Raw genomic sequence first — 24,122 nt, 5'->3', positions numbered from 1 at the left:
GTCTATTTTGTCAGGTATAGATACTAGTGCCCCAGCTTTTTCCCCCCTTTCCATTTGTATGAAATATCTTTGTCTATATCTTTACTTTTAATCTGTGTGTATCTTTTGATCTGAGATGGGCCTTTTGGAGGCAGTATATATGTCAGACTTGTTTTCTTATCCATTCATCTATGCTGTGTTTTCTGGTTAGAACATTTAAGCCATTTACATTTAAGATGATTATTGATTGATATATATTTAGTGCCATTTTATTGTTAGACTATTTTCTTCTGTTTTTCTTCTTCACCTCCTATTCCTCTCTTCTTCTCCCTCCAAATCTCCCTCCTCCTTGCAAGCCCTTTAACATTTGTTTCAGTACTGGTTTGGTGTTAACAAACTTCTTTACCTTTTCTTGTATGGAAAGCTCTTTATTTTTCCTTCAATATTAAACGGTGGATTTGCTGGGTGGTCTTGGTGGTAGGTTCCTACTTTTCATCATCTTGAATTTTTAACACCACTTCTTTCTGGCCTGAAATGTTTCTGTTGAATAATCAGATGATCATCTATTTGGCACTCCCTTGTAGGTTACTACCTGCTTTTTTTCCCTAGCTTTCAGGATTCTCTCCGTGTCTTTAAACCTTGTCATTTTAATTATTATGTGTCTTGGTATAGGCATTTTTGGGTCCAATTTGTTTCAGACTCTCTCAGCTTCCTGGACTGGTATGTCTTTTCCCTTCACCAGATTAAAGAAGTTTTCGGTCATTATTTCTTAAAATACATGCTTGATCCTTTGCTCATTCTCTTTTCCTTTTGGTATTTCCATGATGCGGATGTTGTTATGCTTCATATTGTCCAAAATGTTTCTTAAGCTCTCTTCATTTTAAAAAATGTTGTTGTTGTTGTTGTTATTGTTGCACTGCCTGGGTGTTTTTTTATACCTTGTCCTCCAAATCACTTATTCGATTCTCTGCTTTTAACCTACTGTTTATTCCTTCTAGTGTATTATTCATTTCAGATATTGCACTCTATTTATGACTGGTCTTTTTTATGTTTTCTATGTATTTTTTCATGCTATTGAGTATTCTTATAATCATTACTCTAATTTCTCTAGCTTGTCTCCATTTCATCTAGTTCTTCTGGAGACTTCTGTTATTTCATTTGGGGTATGTTTTTTTGTCTTTTCATTTTGACTCCTGCTTTGTATTTTCTGCATTAATTGTTAAACTAATCAGCTGATAAACTGATTTGTTTTTAAACTAATCAAAGTGTAATCAGCAGTCTGGCTTAGGCTACACAGGGTAGTGCAGAGTAATTCCTGTGGGCAGGGCTACTGTTTCCCCTCAGGCTGCTGCCACTGGGAGGTGTGTGCTCTGCCTGAGAAAGATGGCTCCTGTAGTATAGGTAATACTCAACACAGGGATCCTGGCTGATGTTCCTTCAGTTGTCACCCCAGAGCCACCAGCCCAAGACTGTCCTCAAACATCTCAAGTCCACCCTGTCCTCCCTCTGCCAGAGCCCAGGGTAAGTGGCTGCAAATAAAATTTTATGCATTGGCCCTTTAAGAGGCTCTCTATGTCTGCAGCCCTTTCTCCATGGCTGATAGAAACCCTCTGCTTTTCTCAGCTGGACATTATCTAGGATTCTTTCTGGCTCTGGTTTTGTAGGCTGGGGAGCCCAGCTTGGGGTTTAGACCCCACATGTCTCAGGTACAATACACTGGCCACTGAAATATCCCTCCAACACTTTAGCTGCCACCTCTGGGAACCCAGCAATTCCTCTCCCACCTTCTCTTCACTCCCTACCAATCTCACTGTGGTGAAGTAGTTTCTTTTGCTTGTCCTTGGTTATAAGGCTTCTCTGCAGCTAGTAGTCAGTTGGTTATTCAGAATGCTTTTTCTACAATTTAGTTTTAGTTACAAATTGTTCCTGGGAGGAGGTTTGTGTAGCTTCCACTTACTCCTTTACCATCTTGGAACTGCCTTTTGACTCAGTGACTCAACAGCTGAGAAAACATGCTGATAATACCAAAACACCAATTCAAAAGAACTTATGCACCACTATGTTTATAGCAGTGCTATTTATAATAGCCAAAATTTGGAAACAACCTAAGTGCCCATCAGTAGATGAGTGGATTAAAAATCTGTGGTGCATTTATACAATGGAATACTATGCAGAAGAAAAAAATGAATTCCTACCTTTTGCAGCAGCATGATTGAAACTGGAGACTAATGCTAAGTCAAATAAGCCAGTCTGTAAAATACAAATACCAAATGATCTCAGTTATAAGAGAAATCTAAAAAAATAATGAACAAAATAGAACCAGAGGCAAAGAATCATGGAATAGACTGACAGTGGTAAGAGGGAAGGAAGGAGATGGGGACTATTTGAAAAGAGATGAAGGGATTAGTCATAGAATATATATGAAGGACCTATGGACATGGACAATGGTGTGGATATTGACTATGGAAGTAGAGCATGGGTTAGGCAGAGGGGGCTGAAGGGGGAACAATGGGACAACTGTAACAGCATAAGCAATAATACAAAATTAAAAAATAGTTTTCCAATTAATTAAAAGAAGATAAAGGAAAACTTTGTCCTCTTACTTGAAAATTTCAAAGAACCTTTAACTTATCTAAATTATCCCTAGTATGACTTTGCTAAACCACTGAAGACAATGATAAACTAGAAAAAACACATTTGAAAAGTTGTTGAGTTTCAGGAACAAAAACTTTAAAAGATTCATTAAAAGATAAATTTTAAAAAGTGAGGAATCTTAACTGTTATGATACTGCCTAGCAATAGTCATTTGGAAATTGGCCCTAATGTCTAGGAACATATGATTTCAGAAGACAAATGCACACAGAAGTACCTGTGTCAAAAATCTAGAGTAAAATAAAATTGTAATGGATTATATCAGCTAGTCTTTTCACTTTGTTCCATGTCAGAAGGATGAAAACCTTAGTAGCACTTTTATTGAAGCAGTTATTTTCTTGGGGTCCATGGTTGAAGTCATGCACAAAGATGATCCTCCTATTACTGAACCATATTTACACTAAAGATTTGGGAATAATATTTTTCTGAATGCCCTGAAGCTAAATGAAGTATGTCATGATTTTACCTACATCATGGAATGAGTCTGAAACAATCTCTCTCTTTTGCTGAAGTCACATTTAGAATATCATAGTATATGCACAGAGTTCCAACCCAGATAGACAATTGTGAAACCATTGGATATGATGAACACTTGAGGAAGTAGCAGTGTTTATCTTGGAATGGAAACAATTTGGAATTTAATAGTGGGGGGTGGAAGGTGGTTGTTTCTAATATTTCAAAGACTGTGCTTCTGTGAAAAGGAAGTTAGAAATGGATATAGACTCATTTGCTTCAAAAATTAGTGCTAAGTGATCATGTAATGAATGGATTATTGAGAGAAAAGAAGATTATGATTAAACATACTGAGGAGAGAATTTTCAAGGCATGAAACATAATGGACTTCCATCACTCCCATTAAAATTTACAGGCCATGTGTAATTAACCTTAGGCAAATTTCCAAATATTTGCTGCAGCCCATCAGTGAGGTCTATGGGGAACTATCCATGAGGTGATAAGTTTGACTTTTCCAACTGTGCTTAGCAGGGCACCCAGTGTTGTTATGGTTCTTATTATGCAGCACTAATGTCTGAAATCAATGTTGTAATAAGAGCTAGCTTGTTACTAACCCAGGCAGGCTTACAGCTGTGAGCAATTATTGTAAAATGTAGTTTAGATTCTATCTTAGTAACCATGCATGAATAATTAAGTATATTTTCAGTATTGTGCCAAAATGAATCCCCAGCTGGTGTTATTACAGAAATTTTAAAAGTAAAATAATTTCTTTACTGCTTAAGATCAGTACACAGTGAGAAATCTAAAGAAATTTATATCGGACTGAATGATGAAATAAAAATTGTATTGCTGAGGAGATTGGACTCTTTTCTCAGGTTTCCCAAATATCACATAGGTAAGAAAATAAGATTGGTTTATTTTTCCAACAAAATATTTTCTGCATCAAAGTGAGTGATGGCCTTCAACATAGTCACTTCTACATGGTAAGTTGTATTCTGTAACTGACTTGCCACACAAGAAAGCGAATCACATTATTTACTTCATTTCTTGTTTTTGGAACAAAAAAATAGTGACCCAATGCAGTATTTCACCTCATTCTCATGCATCACATGCAGGCTTGGAAGTAATTGGATTTTCGCTGTTCTCAAAAATCAAATTCATCTTCAGAGAATCAAGTTATATTTCATGGAAGACATTAAAGGAGACTGCACCTCTACCCCACACTCCTGCATGTCCACAAAGCAGAGCTTTATATGAATTTGCCTATAGTTATACAAAGCCACTACTTCAAGGGACAGTTTTCCTTTGGACATAACAGATATTTACTTAAAGTAATTAGCTTTGTCACTCCATAGGCACACTGTATACTTTATTGAAGGGCTTCTCTACCCAGCCTAGGCTAATTTATCACATATTTTAAGTATGTTTTATTGATTATGTTATTAGAGTTGTCTGATATTTTTTTCTCCCCTTTACACCCTTCTGCCCTGAACCCCCCATGCCCTCAGCATCACCCCTCATATTAGTTCATGCCCATGGGTTGTACATATAAGTTCTTTGGCTTCTCCATCTCCTATACTATTCTTAACCTCCCCCTATTTTTTACTAACCAATTATGCTTTATATTCCATGTACCTTATCCCCCATTCTCCCCCATCCCCCTCCCCACTGATAACCCTTCATGTGATCTCCACTTCTCTGATTCTATCCCTCTTCTGGTTGTTTGCTTAGTTTGTTTTGTTTTGTTTAGGTTCAGTTGTTGCTACTTCTGAGTTTGTTGTGATTTTATTGTTCATAATTTTGATCTTCTTTTTCTTAGATGAGTACCTTTAACATTTCATATAATAAGGGCTTGGTGATGATGAACTCCTTGAACTTGACCTTATCTGGGGAGCACTTTATCTGCCCTTCCATTCTAAATAATAGCTTTGCTGGATAGAGTAATCTTGGTTGTAGGTCCTTGCCTTTCATGACTTTGAATACATCTTTCCAGCCTCTTCTTGCCTGCAAGTTTTCTTTTGAGAAATCAACTGATGGTCTTATGGGGATTCTTTTGTAGGTAACTGTCGCCTTTACTCTTGATACTTTTAAGATTCTCTCCTTATCTTTAATCCTGGGTAATTTAATGTTAATGTGTCTTGGTGTGCTTTTCCTTGGGTCCAACTTTTTTGGGGCTCTCTGAGCTTCCTGGACTTCGTGGAAGTCTATTTCCTTTGCCAGACTGAAGAAGTTCTCCTTCATTATATTTTCAAATAAATTCTTGGTGTCCTGCTCTTCCTTTTCTCTTTCTGGCATCCCTATGATTCAGATATTGGAATGTTTAAAGTTGTCCCCCAGAGGTCCCTAAGCCTCTCCTGATTTTTTGAATTCTTGTTTCTTCATTTGGTTCTGTTTGAATGTTTATTTCTTCCCTTTGTTCCAAATCATTGATTTGAGAACAGAAAATCCTGGTTTCCTTTCCTTCACAGTTGGTTCCCTGTACATTTATCTTTATTTCACTTTGCATAGCCTTCACTTCTTCCTCTATTTGTATTCATAATCATTTCTGTGAGCATCCTGGTTACCAATGTTTTGAACTCTGCATCTGGTAGGGTGGCTATCTCCTGGTCACTTAGTTCTCTTTCTGGAGTTTTGATCTGTTCTTTCATTTAGGACATTTTTTTTGTCCCAGCACACCTGCTATGTGGTAAGGGTGGAGCTTCAGTTATTTGCCAGGATGGGGCCACCTACTTCACTGCCTTGTGGTTCTGTATGTGGAGGAGTAGTCAGAGAGAGAGCACTGTCACTTGCTTGGCCCTCACCACACTTTCAGTCACTTCCCCTGCTACCTGCAAGCAAATCTGGCCCGTCTAGTGCCAATTCCCACATGGTTGGGTTTGTGTACCTTATAGGACTACTTGCGTGTCTCCAACAAGCTCTCCTTTGAGGCTGTTAGTTTATTCCATCCCCATGACCCCCAGAGGTTTTTACAACCAGAGGCTTTAGTTTCCCTTCACTGGAACCCTGGGTTGTGTGGTCTGTCTTGCTCCCCATTTGTTCCTCCTGGCTTATCTACACACAACTGTGGGACCACTCAGTCCCCAGCAGCTGCCTCACCCCATGGGTCTGTCACCTTGCTGCATGTCCTCTCCACCCTGCTTGTCTATCTCCACTCCTCCTATCAGTCTGGATGAATGTTTCTTCTTTAACTCCTTGGTTGTTAGACTTTCCACACAGTTTTACTTTCTGACAGTTCTGGTTGATTTTTGTTTTTAAATTTGTTGTTGTCCTTTTGGTTGTTGGAGAAAGCAGTATATCCACCTATGCCTCCATTTTGGCTGGAAGTCTGTTTACTCTAATTTATCACATATTTTTAAGTAAATGTGGTATGACAGCCATTCTTTCCACTACTAACAACAGTTGGAAGTGGCAAGTACAGAAGGCAATATGAAAGAGATTGGAAGCAGTTAAATGAGAGCAACTGCCCCATTCCACCTCTCTTCAGTCCTAAAGAGGATGTAGAAGAATATCATAGAATGACAGATGGTAATTGAATGATAGTCTGTCAGAAAACATGGGAGCTGGAAGGAGAAATTCTAACCAAGAGTCAGGAGTAGCTCTGGGTCTGAGTGAGGCAAGTGAGGTCATTAGGATTCAAAGTATAGGCCATTAGGAAACACCTACTCTCCATTGCTAATCTTGCACTTACATGACCCTGAGAGTGTGCCTTAGGTGTTTCACTTGCCTCACCTTACTCTAGGCACTGGTGAGGTGGGGAGCTGATATCTACTTTATCTTTTGCTACGGACTTTCTAAGCAATTCTGGACAAATTAGAGGTTAATATCATGCAACTTCAAATTCCTTACATGTAAAATGGAAATGATGCCTGCAATACTTTTACTGTATGACTATGTTTTCTAAGCCATATACATTTATATTATCATTCTTTTCTTTTTTAAATTTAATCATTATTGTATTTTTTATTACCATTTAGCCCTCTTGTGCCTCCTCCCCCCAGCATTCACCACACTGTTTTCCATGTCCATGAGTCCTATTTCCTTTTCGTTCAATCACTCCACCCCCTAACTTTCCCCACCCCCTGAACTAGCTGTCATTCAGCTATCCATTTATTTGTCTGTGTCTGTTTTGCCTGTTAGTTCAGTTTGTTCATTAGATTCCACATGAATGAAAACACATGGTATTTGTCTTTCTCTGACTGGCTTATTTCACTTAGCATAATATTTTCCAGGTTTATACACTGTCACAAATGGTAAAATTTTCTTATTTTTTATGGCCAAGTAGTATTGCATGTAAATATCCCATAGTTATTATATCTACTCATCTATTGATGGACACTTGGGCTGCTTCCATACCTTTGTGATTGTAAATAATGCTGCAATGAACATATGGGTGTGTATATATATTTTAATTTAGTGTTTTGGGTTCCTTCATATATGTTCCCAGAAGTAGTGTCTCTGCGTTGCCCTTAAGATCAAGAAGAACACAGGGATGTCCACTTTTACCTTTCTCATTCAACATAAGACTGGAAGTCCTAGCCACAGCAATCAGACAAGAAGAAGAAATAAAAGGTATCCAAATTAGAAAGAAAGAAGTAAAACTGCCTTTATTTGCAGGTGACATTATACTGTACATACAAAACCCCAAAGATTCCACCAAGAAACTTCTAAAACTCAAAAATGAAATCAGCAAAGTAGCAGATACAAAATTAATATCCAGAAATTAGTTGCATTTTTATATGCCAATATCAAACTAATAGAAAAGGAAATTAAGAATACAGTCCCACCCTGGCTGGTGTGGCTCAGTGGATTGAGTGCAGGCCTGTAAACCAAAGGGTTGCCTGTTTGATTCTCAGTCAGGTCATGCACCTGGGTTGTGGGCAGATCCCCAGGTAGGGGCACATGAGTGGCAACCACACATTGATGTTTCCCTCCCTCTCTTTCTCCTTCCCTTCCCCTCTCTCTATTATATATATATATATATATATATATATATATATATATATATATATATACACACATATACATATATATGTATGCATATGTATATGTATATATTATATATACACATACACATAATATATATAATTTATATATATACATATAGACGCAATATATATACTATATATATATATATATATATATACACAATTTTTTAAGAGTGCAATCCCATTGACAATTGCTTCAAAAAGAATAAAATACCTAAGAATAAATCTAACCCAGGATGTAAAAGACCTTCCATTATTTTCAAAGTAGAACAGTTAAAAAAGAGTTAAAATAGAGGCTAATTGAATATATAGGTTTATCTGCTTCTCTCAACCAGTACTAGAATTTTTCTAGTATTTCACTATAAATTCTGCTTTCAGCTTCTTATGATTGGTCTAGTTTTTTATTGGAAGGGAAGGTTTACCTAATATTTTTTATGTAAAGGATTGAAAAATAACTAAATAAAATTTTAAAAAAAGGATTGAAGGCTATAGTTTGATTTTCAGGGATCATTTATCTACTGAAATTCCAGTTCACCTTGATCTCCAGTCAAGATTTTCAGCTACTCTGCACAAGAAAAGCATTTTAGTAGTTTAAAAAAATGGCATGACAGGTGTGGCTCAGTTGGTTGGGCATCATCCCACAAAGTGAAATGTTGCTGGTTTAATTTCTGGTCAGAGCACATGCCTGGATTGGGGCCTGGTCACAGGATGGGGCACATGTGAGAGGCAATCGATTGATGTTTCTCTTACACATCGATATTTCTCTCCCTCTGCCTTTCCCTCTCTTTCTCCCTCCCTTCCCCTTTCTCTAAAAATAAATAATAAAATTAAAATCTTAAAACAAAACAAAAAACTTATGACCATGTTTCTTTCTTAATGTATGTATTTTCCATTGGCAGAATCGCATCGCAAAACGCAGCAGGAAGCTAGTTGACTATGACAGTGCCCGCCACCATCTGGAAGCTTTACAGAGCTCTAAGAGGAAGGATGAGAGTCGAATCTCTAAGGCAAGGATTGATTCCACTGTTGAAATCACTTTATACTCTGTGACCTATAGCAATTTTGTTGTTAAAAAAGGATATATTTTATTTCTAAAGGACATTGGAATCAGGACAGAATTTAAAATGAAATATGGTGCTTATGGGCTACTTTCCGTAATTTTAAATTAAAAATAAGTTTTTTGATGTTATTGTAGAGCTCCCATAGTGACACTGACTTGTATATTTTGATTAGAATAACCTTTTTCCCCCAACAATACTGTACCAGGGAAAGTAAGAAGTGTTCTTATACTTCTTACTGTGGTTGTGGTGCATACTTGATGCTTATTATATACAGATTCATATAGGAAACCAAGTTTGAAAATCTAAGATATAACTTGTGATTGTCTGAGAGTACAAACATGTGCTAGATTTGCATGACATTCTTTTTGTTTAGAAAACCCATTTCAGTAACTTTAACAGTATAAGTTAGCCATTTACAGATGCCAGTTAATTGATGACTCCTCATAAACTACTTCCTTTTTTCCCCATCTTACTTCCTCCTGTCTGCCTACACACAGCTGTCTAGTATTTCTACATCACATATTTAGATATGATTCTCCACTGCCTAAGTCTTTTGATGGCTCCAATTGCCTGTAGAAAAATTCTAGATTCCTTAGCATAGTGTATGGGATCTTCTGTATTTGGTCGTGACTCACTCATCCATTCTTATCAACTTCCATGTCTTTGTTTTTCTCTTCTTCTTCCATGCGCACATCCTAAACTAGAGCCTTCCTGACTTACATATAAATTCCTGAGCTGCCACAATAATAGCTGTTACTCATGTGAGGCCTCATAGAAACCAGATACCATGTTTAACACTTCATCTATATCATCTTTCCTTAATACTCATAATGCCTGTCAGGTGGGCATTGCTTTTTTTCATTTTGTGAAAAAGGTATCTGAAGTAAAAATCAATATGACATGTTCACAAGGTTAGTACAGCAAAATTCCAACCCAAGGAACTTCACCTTTATATACAGCAATGCCTTATCCGCCCTCTTCTTTAGCAAACATTTACTAACTTTTCAAAACCCAGTTAAAAAATATCACCTTCTCTGTGGAACATTTCTGTTCTCTGCACCATCTTCCCCAGCAGCATACTCCATAACTTTATAAGCCCTATCTTGCAATGTTATTATTTAGACTTTCCACTAGACTAGGAATTTTCATATGGGGAGGCATCCATTTTCAGTATCCAGAGCAGAGCAGTGTGTGACAGGCAGTTATCACATTTTTGTAGAATGAATGAATCTGCTGGGTAGTGTAAGAACAACCATTGTAGTCAATTCAGTTTTCTTGTTTTTAATAAGAATTAATATTTCATATTTATTGGAAAAATGTAGGTATTAAGCAGACTAATTTTTCTCCTACCCAAAATGTTTCTAGGATGCCATAAAGCTATTTCTTTTTTTATATTATACAATTTGGTTGTGTATAGAAATGGCTTGTGTTTATGTAGTTTTTTTTAGTATTAACATGTTACATGTCATTTCTAGGCAGAAGAGGAATTTCAGAAAGCACAGAAAGTGTTTGAAGAGTTTAATGTTGACTTGCAAGAAGAGTTACCATCATTATGGTCAAGGTAAAGATATTTTTGTACGAGGGGTACATGTCCGTTTTAGAAGTTTAAGAATAGTGAATATTTCTTATCTTGTCTTTGTTGCCTGTGATAGTTTAGTGCTGTCCAGTGGAACTGTCCTATAATCTATGCTTTCTAGTATGGAAGCTACTTGCCACATGTGGCTGGCTATTGAACACTGGAATATAGCTGAATTTTAAATTAAATTTCTTTTGTATTAATTAATTTATCTTATTTTTTACAGATAAAGGAAAGGAGTCTTGATTTAAAAACTATACACCTTTGAAATAACAGGATTCTACATGCATTAGTACTTAAACCTATCAATTAAGGCTAAACTTCACACCTGAGTTCTATAATTCCCCCTGTTAATTTTTAATTATCTTATTTGTATAGGGTTAGTTTACAAACCGAAACAGCATAAGATCAAAAAGCTATGCAATTTTGGAAAAATGACAGGCTTCTACTTTGGAGCTTGTCTCCTGTAGAACACCCAAAAAATGATACCCCTGCCATTTTCCTCTAGGCCAGCCTGATCCTAGGCTGTGCCTGTAGTTCCTTCCCATCCAAAATACTATCCTCGGGGAAATGCAGGCAGTTGCACCACTATCGGCATCCTTGAGGTTGTTTTGATTTATTAAAATTTAAATAACCTCATGTAGCTAGTGGCAGCCATATTGAATGGCAGAGTTTTGACCTTGATATAGTTATCAAGTGAAGAACCAAATCTCAATCAGAGGCATTGGGAGAATTTCCCTTAATCTTGAAATTTACAAGAATACTCTTTTAATTCTTGGCAAAACTTCCTCTATTCCAATAGCTTATCTAGTCTTCTGGCTTTGATGCCAAGCCACTACTTTCAGCCCTTGACCTGTTAACATGAACTTCATCCCTAGTTTAGACACTAAATATTCTTTTTTACAGGTTTCCTGCATTTTTTATGGCAATTTACCAAGGCATTGGTGCATTTTCCATTTCTCATGGTATTAAGTAATTCTTGTTTACAGGTATTCTACATTTCTCGTGGCATTAAGTGCAATTTTCTTAATGTTAGAACCAAGAAGTTATTGGGTGGAGTGGGGCATATGTCTCTCAATTTCCACCAGCAACCCCCATGCTGTAACCCTAAATCAACAAAATAGTACTTACCATGCAACATTGTCAAAGTCAAATCCTCTAACCCAACTTCCAGCCAGATTATTGCCCCTAACATCTTCCTAAATTAAAATTCAAGAACTTCTATTTATTCTCCAAAATTATAATAATATTGAGGGTCTAGACAGAAATATTTTTTGTGTTCATTCCTAGGGTTTTTAATTTTTTTGTTAACAATAGGCCCTCAGAGTCTAGTTTTGAACTACTGAAAAATTTACAAGAAAGTTTAGACTGTAAGACATGTTTAGTGCAATGTCCAGCTATAACCCACAGTTTAACATGTGTGAAATTAACTCATTGCTGTGAATTTACTCATTCTTTCAACATCTGCATTTCTCTTTTTGGTACCATCATTCTTGGTCTTCCAGCCTCAAGATTTTATAACCTTAACTATGGGACTAAAGAACTGTCAAAGGAAATAATCTGTCCTTTATCTGTGTAATTTTCTTGATTGATCTTCCCATTTGTATTCTCATTGCTGCCATCCCTAACCCTTATCATCCTCTGTATATCATGAAGATAGTCTTGCCCTCATATTTCTGTCTTTGATATCTTCATCCTGTACACCTCTTCATTCAGAAGCCTCATTGTGACATCTCTGTAGTCTGCTTAGGAACTTACTATATACAAGGTCTGTCCAGATATAGTCCAGCCATTGTTAATATAACAAGAATGGTTTGTGCAACATTATTGTTACCAGGCAGCCAAGAAGAGTGGACTAGTATGCACATGCACATGAGTGAACAATGATGACTTCACTGTAATAGTCAGTGGGGGCATTAGACGCTGTTGAGTGAGTGTCTCTGTGTACTCTGTGGCTGTTGCATTCAAAATGACTGAGAGAGTAAAGCAATGTATCTGCATCAAATTTTGCATTAAACTTGGACATTCTCCCATGGAAACTATTTTGATGATTCAGAAGGATGCAGCTATGGGCAACTGGTGATTGGCAGCTTCATCACAACTACACACGCTCTCATGCATCACATTGTGTGCAGAGTTTTTTGGTGAAACATCAAGTCACTCGAATGACTCAGCCCCTCTACAGCCCAATTTGGCACTCTGAGACTTCTGGCCTTTCCCAAAACAAAAATCACTTTTGAAAGTGAAGAGATTTTAGACCATCAGTGAGATTCAGGAACATAAGACAGGGCAGCTGATGACAATTGGGAGAACTATGTGAAGTCCCAAGGTGTGTATTTTGAAGGGGACCGAGACATTATTGTCCTGTGTACAATGTTTCTTGTATCTTCTTCAACAAATATCTCTATTTTTTATATTACATGTCTGGATACCTTTTGGACAGACCACGTGTGTCCAAGAAAGACCTCACATCTCCTCAAAGAGCATTTTGAACAGCTTGAAATATAAATATATAGATGATATAAATATATTTATAATTTTAATAGTTCTTAATTACTAGTTAAAATCACAAATTATGTGAAATTATGTTTTTTAAGAAATATTATTGTTTGCATTCTTACATTTTAAGAAATACTTGTATCCAAAGTCTTTATCTATATCTTTGACACTCATCAAGTCAGCTGATACTTCTTTGGAGCGCCTCATCTTCCTCAACAGGTGTTCCATCTTAAACAAAGTTGTCATTTGCATACAGGCAGTTATTGTCATTTCTTCTGTAAAAGAACTTTTGGGATCTCAAACATAATTACACACTCCATAGCTTTTTAAACTGGACCTTGAAAAGGCTTGGGTACCATGATATTTAACACTTCCAATTATGAGACAATGCTCCTGGGAAAATTGCCAAAATTGTCAAAAGACAAATACATATTATTTGCCTTATATATATTGGATATGTAACAAAAATTTTAGTGCTCTTCATACATATCAAAATTAGCATTTACTGATGTACTCTGTGGCTTATGTGCCCTCCCCAAATAGTATTTGCTTATTCAAAATAAAGTTATTGTCAAACTGTCTTGAATGTGGAAGGCTTTGTAGGGACTTGAAAACAATGGGAATATTTAAGAAAATTTTGGACAGGAACCTTTCCCCTTATCTGGTCATATGCAGTATAAATGTTTCAGTGCTTTTAAATCCAGTCTAACTTCTCATATGGCACTCAAGGCTCTTTCTCTTTATGTTAATCAGGTTCTACACTTTGATCAAAACCCAACTCAGGCCTTTTCTTTTATATAATGTATTCCTTTACTAAACCCAAATTATTCAATCTCAATAATGATGCAAATTGTGTGTGTTTCATTTGAAAGAAAAAGAGAGATCATTATTGAAAACTTTGTTTTTTCCAGGTATCATTTTATGTGCTTTATATATAGTACATAGTCTCTAGTCATCACAATTACAGATCTCCATCCCCATTTTACAGATGAGGAAGCTAAAGATTATATTTGTTAAACACCTTGCCTAAGATTGTAAATTTTATAAATCCTTTTTTTGTTTCCCTAGTCTTTCATTATTGTCATGTGTTTCAAAAATAGGGAGAAGAGAAATGAAGTACTACCTAGTGGAGGTGTAGGTTCAATTTTAAAAGGAAATGCTAGGGTATGTTTGTGTGTTCTAAAGGAGCTTACAATTTTATAAGAGATGATAAAGAGGTGTCACAAATAAGGAAGGGCTCCAAAGAAAAGACTTGAGCTAAATCTCTTTAAATGAATAATATTGAATTTAGTAAAAAAGGTTTTCTACACTGAGGTAAAACATGAATAAAGGCATGGAGATTGAAGGAGATATTGTGGGTTCATAGAACTATATTTAGTTTTTGTAGCTGGAGGTCACAGTGAAAGTGTCCAGGAGGAAAGTTGTGGTGATAAAGCAGGAGAGAGGCAGTGGTCAGATTCAATTTCAATTCATTCAGCAGATACAGATTGGCCACCCATTATGTGCCAACCACTATTTTAGGCACTGAGTATTCTGTACTGAAGATTTTTGTATTTGGAGCTTTTGTATTTGGAGCTATAGGAAAAGGCAATGATCAAGAAAATAAATTAAGAATAAAATAATAAACAAAAAAGTTCAAGGTAGAATATAAAACAAGATAATTTAATAGAAAGTAACATGGGATGGGATAACTAGTGTAGATTGGGAAGTTCAGGAAGGGCTCCCTCATAGAGACTGACAATATGTAAGAAAAAAGAAGTTTTAGTAAACTACTGAGTTCTAGTATATATATATGTTGAGTTTGAAGAAACATCAGAAGGTCCAAAAGGACATATCTATTGAGCTAACTAAGTTAGGAGCTCAAAAAGAGTTTTGTTAGGGGTCATTATTATATGAGTGGTGGTTGATGTCATGAGACTTGATGATGTGTAGGTAATGAGATAGGTTCTGTTTTGGCAAGGTGAAGGCCAAAGCAGAACCTTTGGGAGCACCAATATTTAAGGAATGTGCAGAGGAGGGGTCTGTAGTGAAAGCTTGAGAATATGAAATAATTAGAAATGTACAAGGAGACTTGGAAGGGACCTGGTGGAGCAGTAGGTCAAAAAGCCAAGAACGGAGAGAACTTAAACAATGAGGGAGTGCCAGGAGTGACATTTACAACAGAAAGGTCAAGTAGATGAGAACTAAAGACACATTGCCATTTTGATGATGTTAGTTCTTCCAATCCATCAACAATTCCTTAGGATATAATGCTGGGATTATATCCTAAGAATCCTAAAACATCAATATCAAAGAACCTATGCACCACAATGTTCATAGCAGCACAATTTACAATAGCCAAGATTTGGAAGCAACCTAGGTGCCCATCAGTAAATGAATGGATCCAAAAATTGTGGTACATATACACAATGGAATTCTATGCTGCAGAGAGAAAGAAGGAGCTACTACCTTTTGCAACAACATGGATGAAACTGGAAAGCATTATGCTGAGTGAAATAGGCCAGGCGTTGAAAGACAAATACCATATGATCTCACCTTTAACAGGAAGCTAAACAACAAAACAAATAAGCAAGCAAAATAAAAAGAAAGACACTGAAATAGAGAACAAGGGGACAGTGACCAGAGGGGAGAGGGAAAGGAAGTTAAGGGGAAAAAGGGGGAGGGATTTGGAGGAACAAATAGGAAGGACACAGGGACGAGAACTAAGGGGGGTGGAAATGGGAGGGAGGTGGGGAACAAGGGCAGGGAGGCTGGGATGGGAGAAATAGACAAAAAAACTGTACTTGAAAAATAACTAAATAAAATTTAAAAAAAAGAAAAGAAAAGACACATTGCCTTTGGTGAACTTCCAGAGAAGTTCCAGTCAGTGGTGAGGTCAGAGCCTGATTACAGGCCTTGGAGACTGGGTGAGTGATGAGGAAGCAGAAAGAGTGGGTATTGCCTGTTATTTCAAGGATGTTGACAATGATGGGTGCGAGGAATCTTTACAGTTACAGGGGGTGACATGGCAAGGGAAGTCTTTTAAAATGGGTTTTTTCATTCTGAGAGGATGGCAGTGGCAAAACTGGGATGATTTAGGACTGAGTTTATGTGGGGCCAGTAGGGGGTGAGGATGAGTGTATTGAAAGAGCTAGCCAGAGCATGTTGAGGGCTTTGTAGATGAAGATGTTGAGCCTGATGAGACTAGCCTGGAAGAAAAGGGTCAGTTATCTCAGAGATATTTTTTAAAAGTCACATTCTCTACAATTTAAAAAGCACTCCGAGTGGGGGGTGGCTGGGGAGGGATTGTGAGGAGGTAGATATGAAACCCTCAAAAAAGTAAAAGTAAAATAATTATTTTATTTTATTTTTTAAAAGATCTTAGTTATTTATTTTTAGAGACAGGGAAGGGAAGGAGAAAGATAGGGAGAGAAACATCAGTGTGTGGTTGCCTCTTGTGCGCTTCTCACTAGGGACCTGGCCCGCAACCCAGGTATATTTTCTGACTGGGAATCGAACCAGTGACACTTTGGTTTGCAGGCTACATTCAATCCGATGAGCTACACCAGACAGGTCTAAAATAATAATTTTAAAAACAAACAAGTGTTGTGAATTTCACTCTTTTTTCCAGAAAACCAGGATCCTGACATGAAGTAACTCTCAGCCCATATATTAAATATTAGTAAAGCAAAATTTCTTTATTTTTCCACACAAGTATATTCATTAAAAATTAAAAACACTATTTCTAATCTATTTGCATTACAGAAAGTCACATGAGAAGGTTTACTTGTTTAGTATTCAGCCACCCCCACTTCCCCCCCAAAAAAATCTTCATCTGGAATGGAAGTGAATGAATGATGAGTATGCTTTGCATTCTAGATGCTTAGGAAATTAGGTTAGTGGATGGGCTGCTGAATTTTCCCATTTCAGAGTTAGGACAATTTTCAGTGATGGTAAGATGCAGAATATGCAGTAGTAAGTCGTTGTAGAATGTGTATAAATAGGAATATGGGGGTCACAGAGGTCAGAGGATTAGGAGTTTGTTATTCGGTTGCATGGTCATGTGGTTGTAGAGATGCGCTATGTTGGTGCAAGGATTTGGTGAAGGAGAGGGAGGAAGCCATGAAGGCATGTGCAGTTGTGGGTAGTGAGTGGGGATGGCCGAGGAGGTGAGGGTATGTGGCTGAGAGGGTGATAGAAGAGCTGTGAAGAGGTTGAATATGTGTGGCATAAATCTTATGACAGTGTAAATGAGCCCACAGAACCAGGAGAAAACTCTTACTTATCCCACTCCACCCACATGGTGAGTGAGTGATTGCAGAGGATGCTTCCTCCCTTACAGGAGACTCAGTGAAAAGCAGTGAGCACCCTCAGGGGAGTCAGACTTCCTATGGCAGTGCAGAGGGAGAGTATCCTAGCCTGAAAGCTGTGGATGTATTAAGCTTAGCTGTTAATCCTTCCCACTGTTTCCAAGAACAACAACAACAACAAAAAATCTTAATAAAGAAATTTGGTTGGTCTTGGCAGTCAATCAGAAGGAGCTTGAGGATGCCCCAGAGAAGTCCTTTAGGGAGGTGGTAGAGTCTCTGAGTCCCTTGTTTATGAAGAATTTGTAAAATAAAACCTCCCAAGTAGATAATATCAGAATTTGGAATGGGGTTCTCTTTGAGGATGAGTGTTTCACTGATGGTCATACTACTGTTTTACAAGCTAAGGTTCTAGTCAGAACATGCCCTTCCAGTGCAAAATGTGCCATATTTGCTCATTCATTGACATGTTCTCTTGTTTGTTTGTTTACTTGTTCATTCATGAATTCATTCATGCATTCATTCATTCATGAAATGTTTATTGCATGCCTGCTATTTACTAGATTTATATTAGGTGCTGGGCATATAATAGTGAGATAGTCTCTGCTTGGAAGGAAGTAATTGGACAAAATCTCTAAATAATAAGTTGCATCAAAAATATTGAACTTTTTTCAAAATTAAAACTCCTTAAAAAATGAAAAAATTAAAACTCCAAGTTAATTTAATTTCTAAACTCTAAAAAGAAATCATATCATATCATAAAAATATTTAAAAATTATAGATGTTTGTTTAGTCATTCTAAATAAGGTATTTCATTCTGGTTCCTCCCCAATTATTCCTCTAAACAATAATTGATATAAATAAGTTGATATGCTATATATCGGAAAATAAAATTTAAAGACGGAAGAATGCAGATTCTTGTTTTTCCCAAAAGTATCTAAAATTCACTATGTTTAATACAAAATCCTGTACAAATACATAGGACAAAAATGGGAACTAAGAATAAGTAAAAATATGATAGGTGACTCACAAAAGGAGAAATATAAATGAACAATACATAAATGAACAAAAAGTGTTAATTTTCATTGAAGGAATATATATTTAAAAGTTGGTAACATACTAACTTTCACTGATTTATCAAACTTCCAAGGTTTTGTATACAGCCATTTAAAAGTTGAGTACTATAAAGGCCTAGCCCTTGAGAGAGCCATTAGGCAGTGTCTATCAAATCCTTCTGTTGTATGTACATTTCATATAGCATTTACATTCAAGAAACCTATTCTGAGGAAATTGTAAAGTTATGCACAGTTTTAATTCATAGGTCTTCATTAGGGTTTGCTTTATCATAATGAAAAATCAATGAAAATAAAACAGTACCCACCAATCAACCTCAAGTACCCCCCCATCTACACCCACCTTCTGTTTAAAGCTGACCTGTTCTTCAGGGCAGCCTAATTGTGTTTTCTCAAACAGATGTTTGCAGCTGGCATGGGGCTCCTTATCCCCCTTACATCTCAGTTCCTTTAGCTGTTTCTGTCCAATCTAGTCACTTTTGATATTTAGTCATGTATGGCCTTATGTAATAACTTGAACATTTACAAGCTGTCTTGAAATTGTTTTTTTTTCCCCCTACCAGTATTAATGGAGCATGTGTTCACTGATCAGCCTCCTTGACGGATATTGTTAGTTTCTGAGGCCACCTTAGCCCACATTAGACTTGCACCCAGAGTTGAATAGGCCCTTTGTGGAGTAATTGAAGGAGGGAAGGTATGAGGAATTACTGACTGGTTGACTGGGATCCTGAAAAAGGAGTCCTGAGCTGCCACTTAAAGTTCTCAGGAAGACTTCTCTGCAAATAATAACAACGAGCTGGGTCCCTCTGCAGAGATTGTCAGGGCATCTACAGTCTCTCCCCTCCCATCCAACTGCTGCCTTAGTTACTTCCTCAAATACAGGTCTAGGCTCTCTCTTTTCTCCTATCTCAAACATGGCCAGAGGCCACAAATACCCATTGCCTGAAAACATTCTGCTTTGTGGTGCGGAAGATCCTCTGTCTTGGAGCATAGGCCTGTTCTTTCTCCCAGATTTCTGGTATGACCTTCTTCAGTACTTATTATTTCCCAATCATACTATAACAAGATTTTCTTGATTAATATATGTTTATGTATAAAGATATTTATATAAATTATTCATACACATACACAAACATATACATGGTTAAATATAATTGCAATTCAAATTTTAAAAAGGGACACATGATCACTGTAGAGACAGCATGAAACTTCAGTGAAACATTTGACTTTCTCTGTCCAGCTTATTTTACTTAACAGAATGTCCTAAGCTCCATCCATCTTACTGGAAATGGCAGGATTTCCTTTTTCTCATGTGTAATTAATATTATATGTAATATTATATATACACAATATTCTATATATAATCTCACATCTTTATCCATTCATCCATTGGTAATTACTTAGGACCTTTCCATATTGTGGCTATTGTGAATAATGATGTAGTTAATGTGGAAGTGCATATACGCATATCTCTTTGAGATCCTGGATTGCTGGGATTATATGAAATTATATATAATTTAGTTCTATTCTAAATGTTTTGAGGGACTTTCACATTTTTTCTGTAGTGGTTGTACCAGTTGACATTTCCACTAACAATGCACAAGGGTTCCTGTTTCTCCACATTCTCATCAACACTTGTTATTTTCTGTCTTTTTGATGATAGCCACTCTGACAGGTGTGAGGTGATATTGCGTGGTGTCACTTATATGTGGGATCTCAAAAAAAAAGGAAAAAGGCAAACTGATAGAAACTGAAAGGAGAAAAGTGGATGCCAGGGCCTGGGGGAATGTAAGTAATAGGGAGAGGTTGGTAAAGGGGTACAAACTTTGAGCTGTAAGATAAATAAGGTCTGAGGATCTGATGTAAAGTGTGGTGACTATGGTTGATAGCACTGTTATGTAACTAAAATTTTCTAAAAGAGCAGAACTTTAAAGTTCTCATAAAAAAGAGAGGTGATGGATGTGTTAATTAGCTAATTGAAGGGAATCCTTTCACAATGTATAAGGGTGGGCAAAAGTAGGTTTACAGTTGTAAGTACAAAACAATTTATTCTTGTATTATTATTTGTTAATGTGTTTTCTTTTTTAAATATATTTTTATTTTATTGATTATGCCATTACAGTTGTTCTATTTCCCCCTTTCATTCCCCTCCACCCTGCACACCCCTCCCCCACCATTCCCCCTTTAGTTCATGAACATGTCGTGTCTCAAGTTCTTTAGATTCTATATTTCCCATACTATTCTTACCTTCCCCCTATCTATTTTCTGTCTACTGTCTATGCTACTTATTTTATGTACTTTCTCCCCCCTTCTCCTTCTCCCACACCCTTGTTGCTAACACTCCATGTGATCTTCATTTCTATGGTTCTGCTCCTGATCTAGCTGTACTCTTAATTTGTATTGTTTTAGGTGTGGTTGTTAATAACTGTGAGTTTGCTGTCCTTTCACTGTTCATCCTATTTTCTTCTTTTTCTTAGGTAAGTCCCTTTAACATTTCATATAATAAGGGCTTGATGATGATGAGCTCCTTGAATTTGATCTTATCTGAGAAGCACTTTATCTGTCCTTCCATTCTAAATGAAAGCTTTGCTGGATACAGCAATCTTGGTTGTAGGTCTTTGGTTTTCATGACTTTGAATACTTGTTTCTAGCCCCTTCTTGCCTGTAAGGTCTCTTTTGAGAAATCAGTTGACAGTCTCATGGGAACTCCTTTGTAGGTGACTGTCCCCTTATCTCTTGCTGCTTCTAGGATTCTCTCCTTCATTTGAAACTTGGCTAATGTAATGATGATGTGCCTTGGTTTGTTCCTTCTTGGGGCCAACTTCTTTGTGACTCTCTGACCTTCCTGAATTTCCTGGAAGTCTATTTCCTTTGCCAGAATGGGGAAGTTCTCCTTTATATTTGTTCAAATAAGTTTTCCACTCGTGGCTGGTCCTCTTCCCCTTCTGATACCCCTATAATTCGGATGTTGGAACATTTAAAGATGTCCTGGAGGTTCCTAAGCCTCTCCTCATTTTTTTGAATTCTTGTTTCTTCATATTTTCCTGTTTGGTCATTTTTTCCTTCCTTCTGGTCTGCTCCCTTGATTTGAATCCCAGTTTCCTTTCCATTACTATTGATTTCCTGTGCATTACCATTCATTTCAATTAGTTTAGCCTTCATATGTTCCTCTAATTTGTGACTAAAATCAACCAGTTCTGTGAGCATCCTGATCACCAGTGTTTTGAACTGTGCATCTGAAAGTTTGGCTATTTCTTCATTGCTTAGACTTATTGGCTCTGGGGCTTTGAGTTGTTCTTGAGGCATGTTTTGATCTGTTTGTGCCCGTTATGTATGAGAAGAGGCACCTTAGGTCTTCACCAGGGCGGGGCCACAGAGGTTGCTGGTTTGTGATGCTGTATGTGGGGGTGGGGTCAGAGAGGGAGCAATGGCGGTCCTCTCTGCTAGCCCGGTCTGCCTCAAGGCTCGCCCCGGCCTGTTTATCTGAGCACAAATGTGCGAGGCCGCTGCCCTGCGCTGGCCACTGGGGCCTGCTCAATCTGTCTCAACGCTTGCCTCTTCACTGGTTTATCTACTGGCAAATGCACCACCAATTGCAGACAGCCCACCACACCTCTTCCCTGGGTCCGCTCGTAGCTAGCCCGCACCTGGAATCCACCCTCGGCTGCCTGTGCGCCTCTGGGGTTGGGGATCTTTTTTTGCCTGACCTGCTCTGCTGCTGGTTTTGCCCCTCTCACCAGTTTAGCTGATCAAATCGTTGTTTTTGGACTCCGCATTGTTCGATTTTCTGTGTGGTTTGGTTGCGTTTATTGTTGTTAAAACTTTGTTGTTTTTAGATCTGGTTGTGCGAGGACACAAAGTGTTTCCACCTTCACCTCCATCTTTGCGGAAGTCTGTTAAAGTGTTTTCTGTATGAACAACTGTAAACCCACTTCTGCCCACCCTCTGTATATAAGTCAAGTCACTACAGTGCACACTGTAAATATCTTACAATTTTTTAAATTGTACCTCAGTAAAGTTTGCTCAAGGGGCAAGGTGAAGGGAAACTAGTCTTAGAAATTTTTTTTCAAGAAGATTGAGTGGAACATGGTGAAAATTTTTATTGTATTTTTTATCTTTACCATTTATCTTCCCATACCCTCTCCCACCAGAAATTTAAGGTACAGGTTAAGCCATTGAAAAAGCAAGTCTTATTGGTTGGATAGATTTGGCATTCAACTATTTTTTTACCTCTGAATCTCTAAATTAGACTTCTAGCTTTTATTTTGTTAAAATTATAAAACACTTAATTCATGGGAAAACACACAAAAATAACATTAATGCTTAAGCAAAATTTCTCAACAAATGTTTCATGCTTTTCTATTGTATTTTCCTCCTTTTGGGTCCAAATACTGGTTCTCCATTTATTAATTACATAATTTTGGACAATTAACCCTCTCTCTGTTATTCAGTTTTCTGGATAAAAAGTGGGGACCACTACCCTAAAGGGTAGCTATGAGAGTTAATTAGGGAATATATAAAAATGCTGAGAGAGCTGCTCTCTCTAAGAGCTTTGATGGAATATTTGTCCACCTCTGCATGGTAGAATCCTACAGACCACAGTGTAAAAAGACAAGAAGCCCCTTTCTCTATCATCTCATCTCATTGTTTATATGAGAGAGGTACACATTGTGTACTGCACATTCTTATTGTATTATCATTATCATCTTATTGTATTATCCAATAATTATTATCATTAACTTTCTGAATATATGTTTATTCCATATATTAGGCCTATCTAATCCTCACTGCTCTTGATTGGGGCTTGGAATCTAATTAAACAGTTACTATTCTGGGGTTATTTTTGAGATTGTCATTGAAACAGAAACATGAATTAAATCAAGGTGTAACTTACTGAGATGGATGCAGAAGAATTGAATTAGTACAGTCCAAAGAGCTCTCATTTAGAGCAGAGGGAGCTTATAATGGGACTTCTGGGCTGAATCCACTGGGCTGACTAGTGTACTTACTTTAGGGAGCTAAGCGGCTAAAGGGACTTTGTTCATGCCAATGTTTGAGGTATTTGCAAATGGACAGCTTGTATGTTTATTTGTTCAATGAAAGCCTGCTGTCACTTGAGCTGAAGAATTGTAATTAATTTGTAGATCTTTTATTTTCTTCTGTCACACAAATTTCAGAATAGAAATATATATCAAAACTAGACTTTATATTTTCTTAAAAATAAACTCCTGTTTCTCAAAACCTTTGTAAGATATATATCTGAAATACAAATTCTTAGGGCAATGGTTCCAAAAGTGTTAATTTCTGAAGCAGGAGCACCTAGAGCTGGTTAGAAATGCAAATTCTTGGTCCCTACCTCAGATCTACTGACTCAGAAACATCCAGGTGATTCTGAACCACACTCAAGTACCACTGTCTTAGGCTAATAACTACATTTCAAGAGAGGTACTGTATATGAAAAGATGTTATTTTTGTGATTTATTTTTTGTAACTTTATATATTTTTAGAGAGGGGGGAAGGGAGGGAGAAAGAGAGAGAAACATCAATGTGTGAAAGAA

The 24,122-nt window shown here is 37.1% G+C and overlaps 1 protein-coding gene across 6 annotated transcripts in view; it reads left to right on the top strand.

Moving 5' to 3' along the window:
• The window catches only part of AMPH (amphiphysin), a 276,775-nt gene that overhangs the window by 186,991 nt on the left and 65,662 nt on the right, over positions 1–24,122 (top strand). For all 6 annotated transcript variants that reach the window (XM_053655127.1, XM_053655126.1, XM_053655124.1 and 3 more), the window contains 2 exons: positions 8,969–9,076; positions 10,606–10,691. In XM_053655127.1, coding sequence (XP_053511102.1) covers positions 8,969–9,076; positions 10,606–10,691 — 194 coding nt within the window. The remainder of the gene's footprint in view (positions 1–8,968; positions 9,077–10,605; positions 10,692–24,122) is intronic.

This window comes from Artibeus jamaicensis, unplaced genomic scaffold (genome assembly GCF_021234435.1).
Source record: "Artibeus jamaicensis isolate MK-2021 breed Jamaican fruit bat unplaced genomic scaffold, CSHL_Jam_final contig_924, whole genome shotgun sequence".
Classification (NCBI taxonomy): Eukaryota; Metazoa; Chordata; class Mammalia; order Chiroptera; family Phyllostomidae; genus Artibeus; species Artibeus jamaicensis.
The sequence above is the reverse complement of the archived record's forward strand: the minus strand, read 5'-3'. Positions and strand labels throughout refer to the sequence as shown.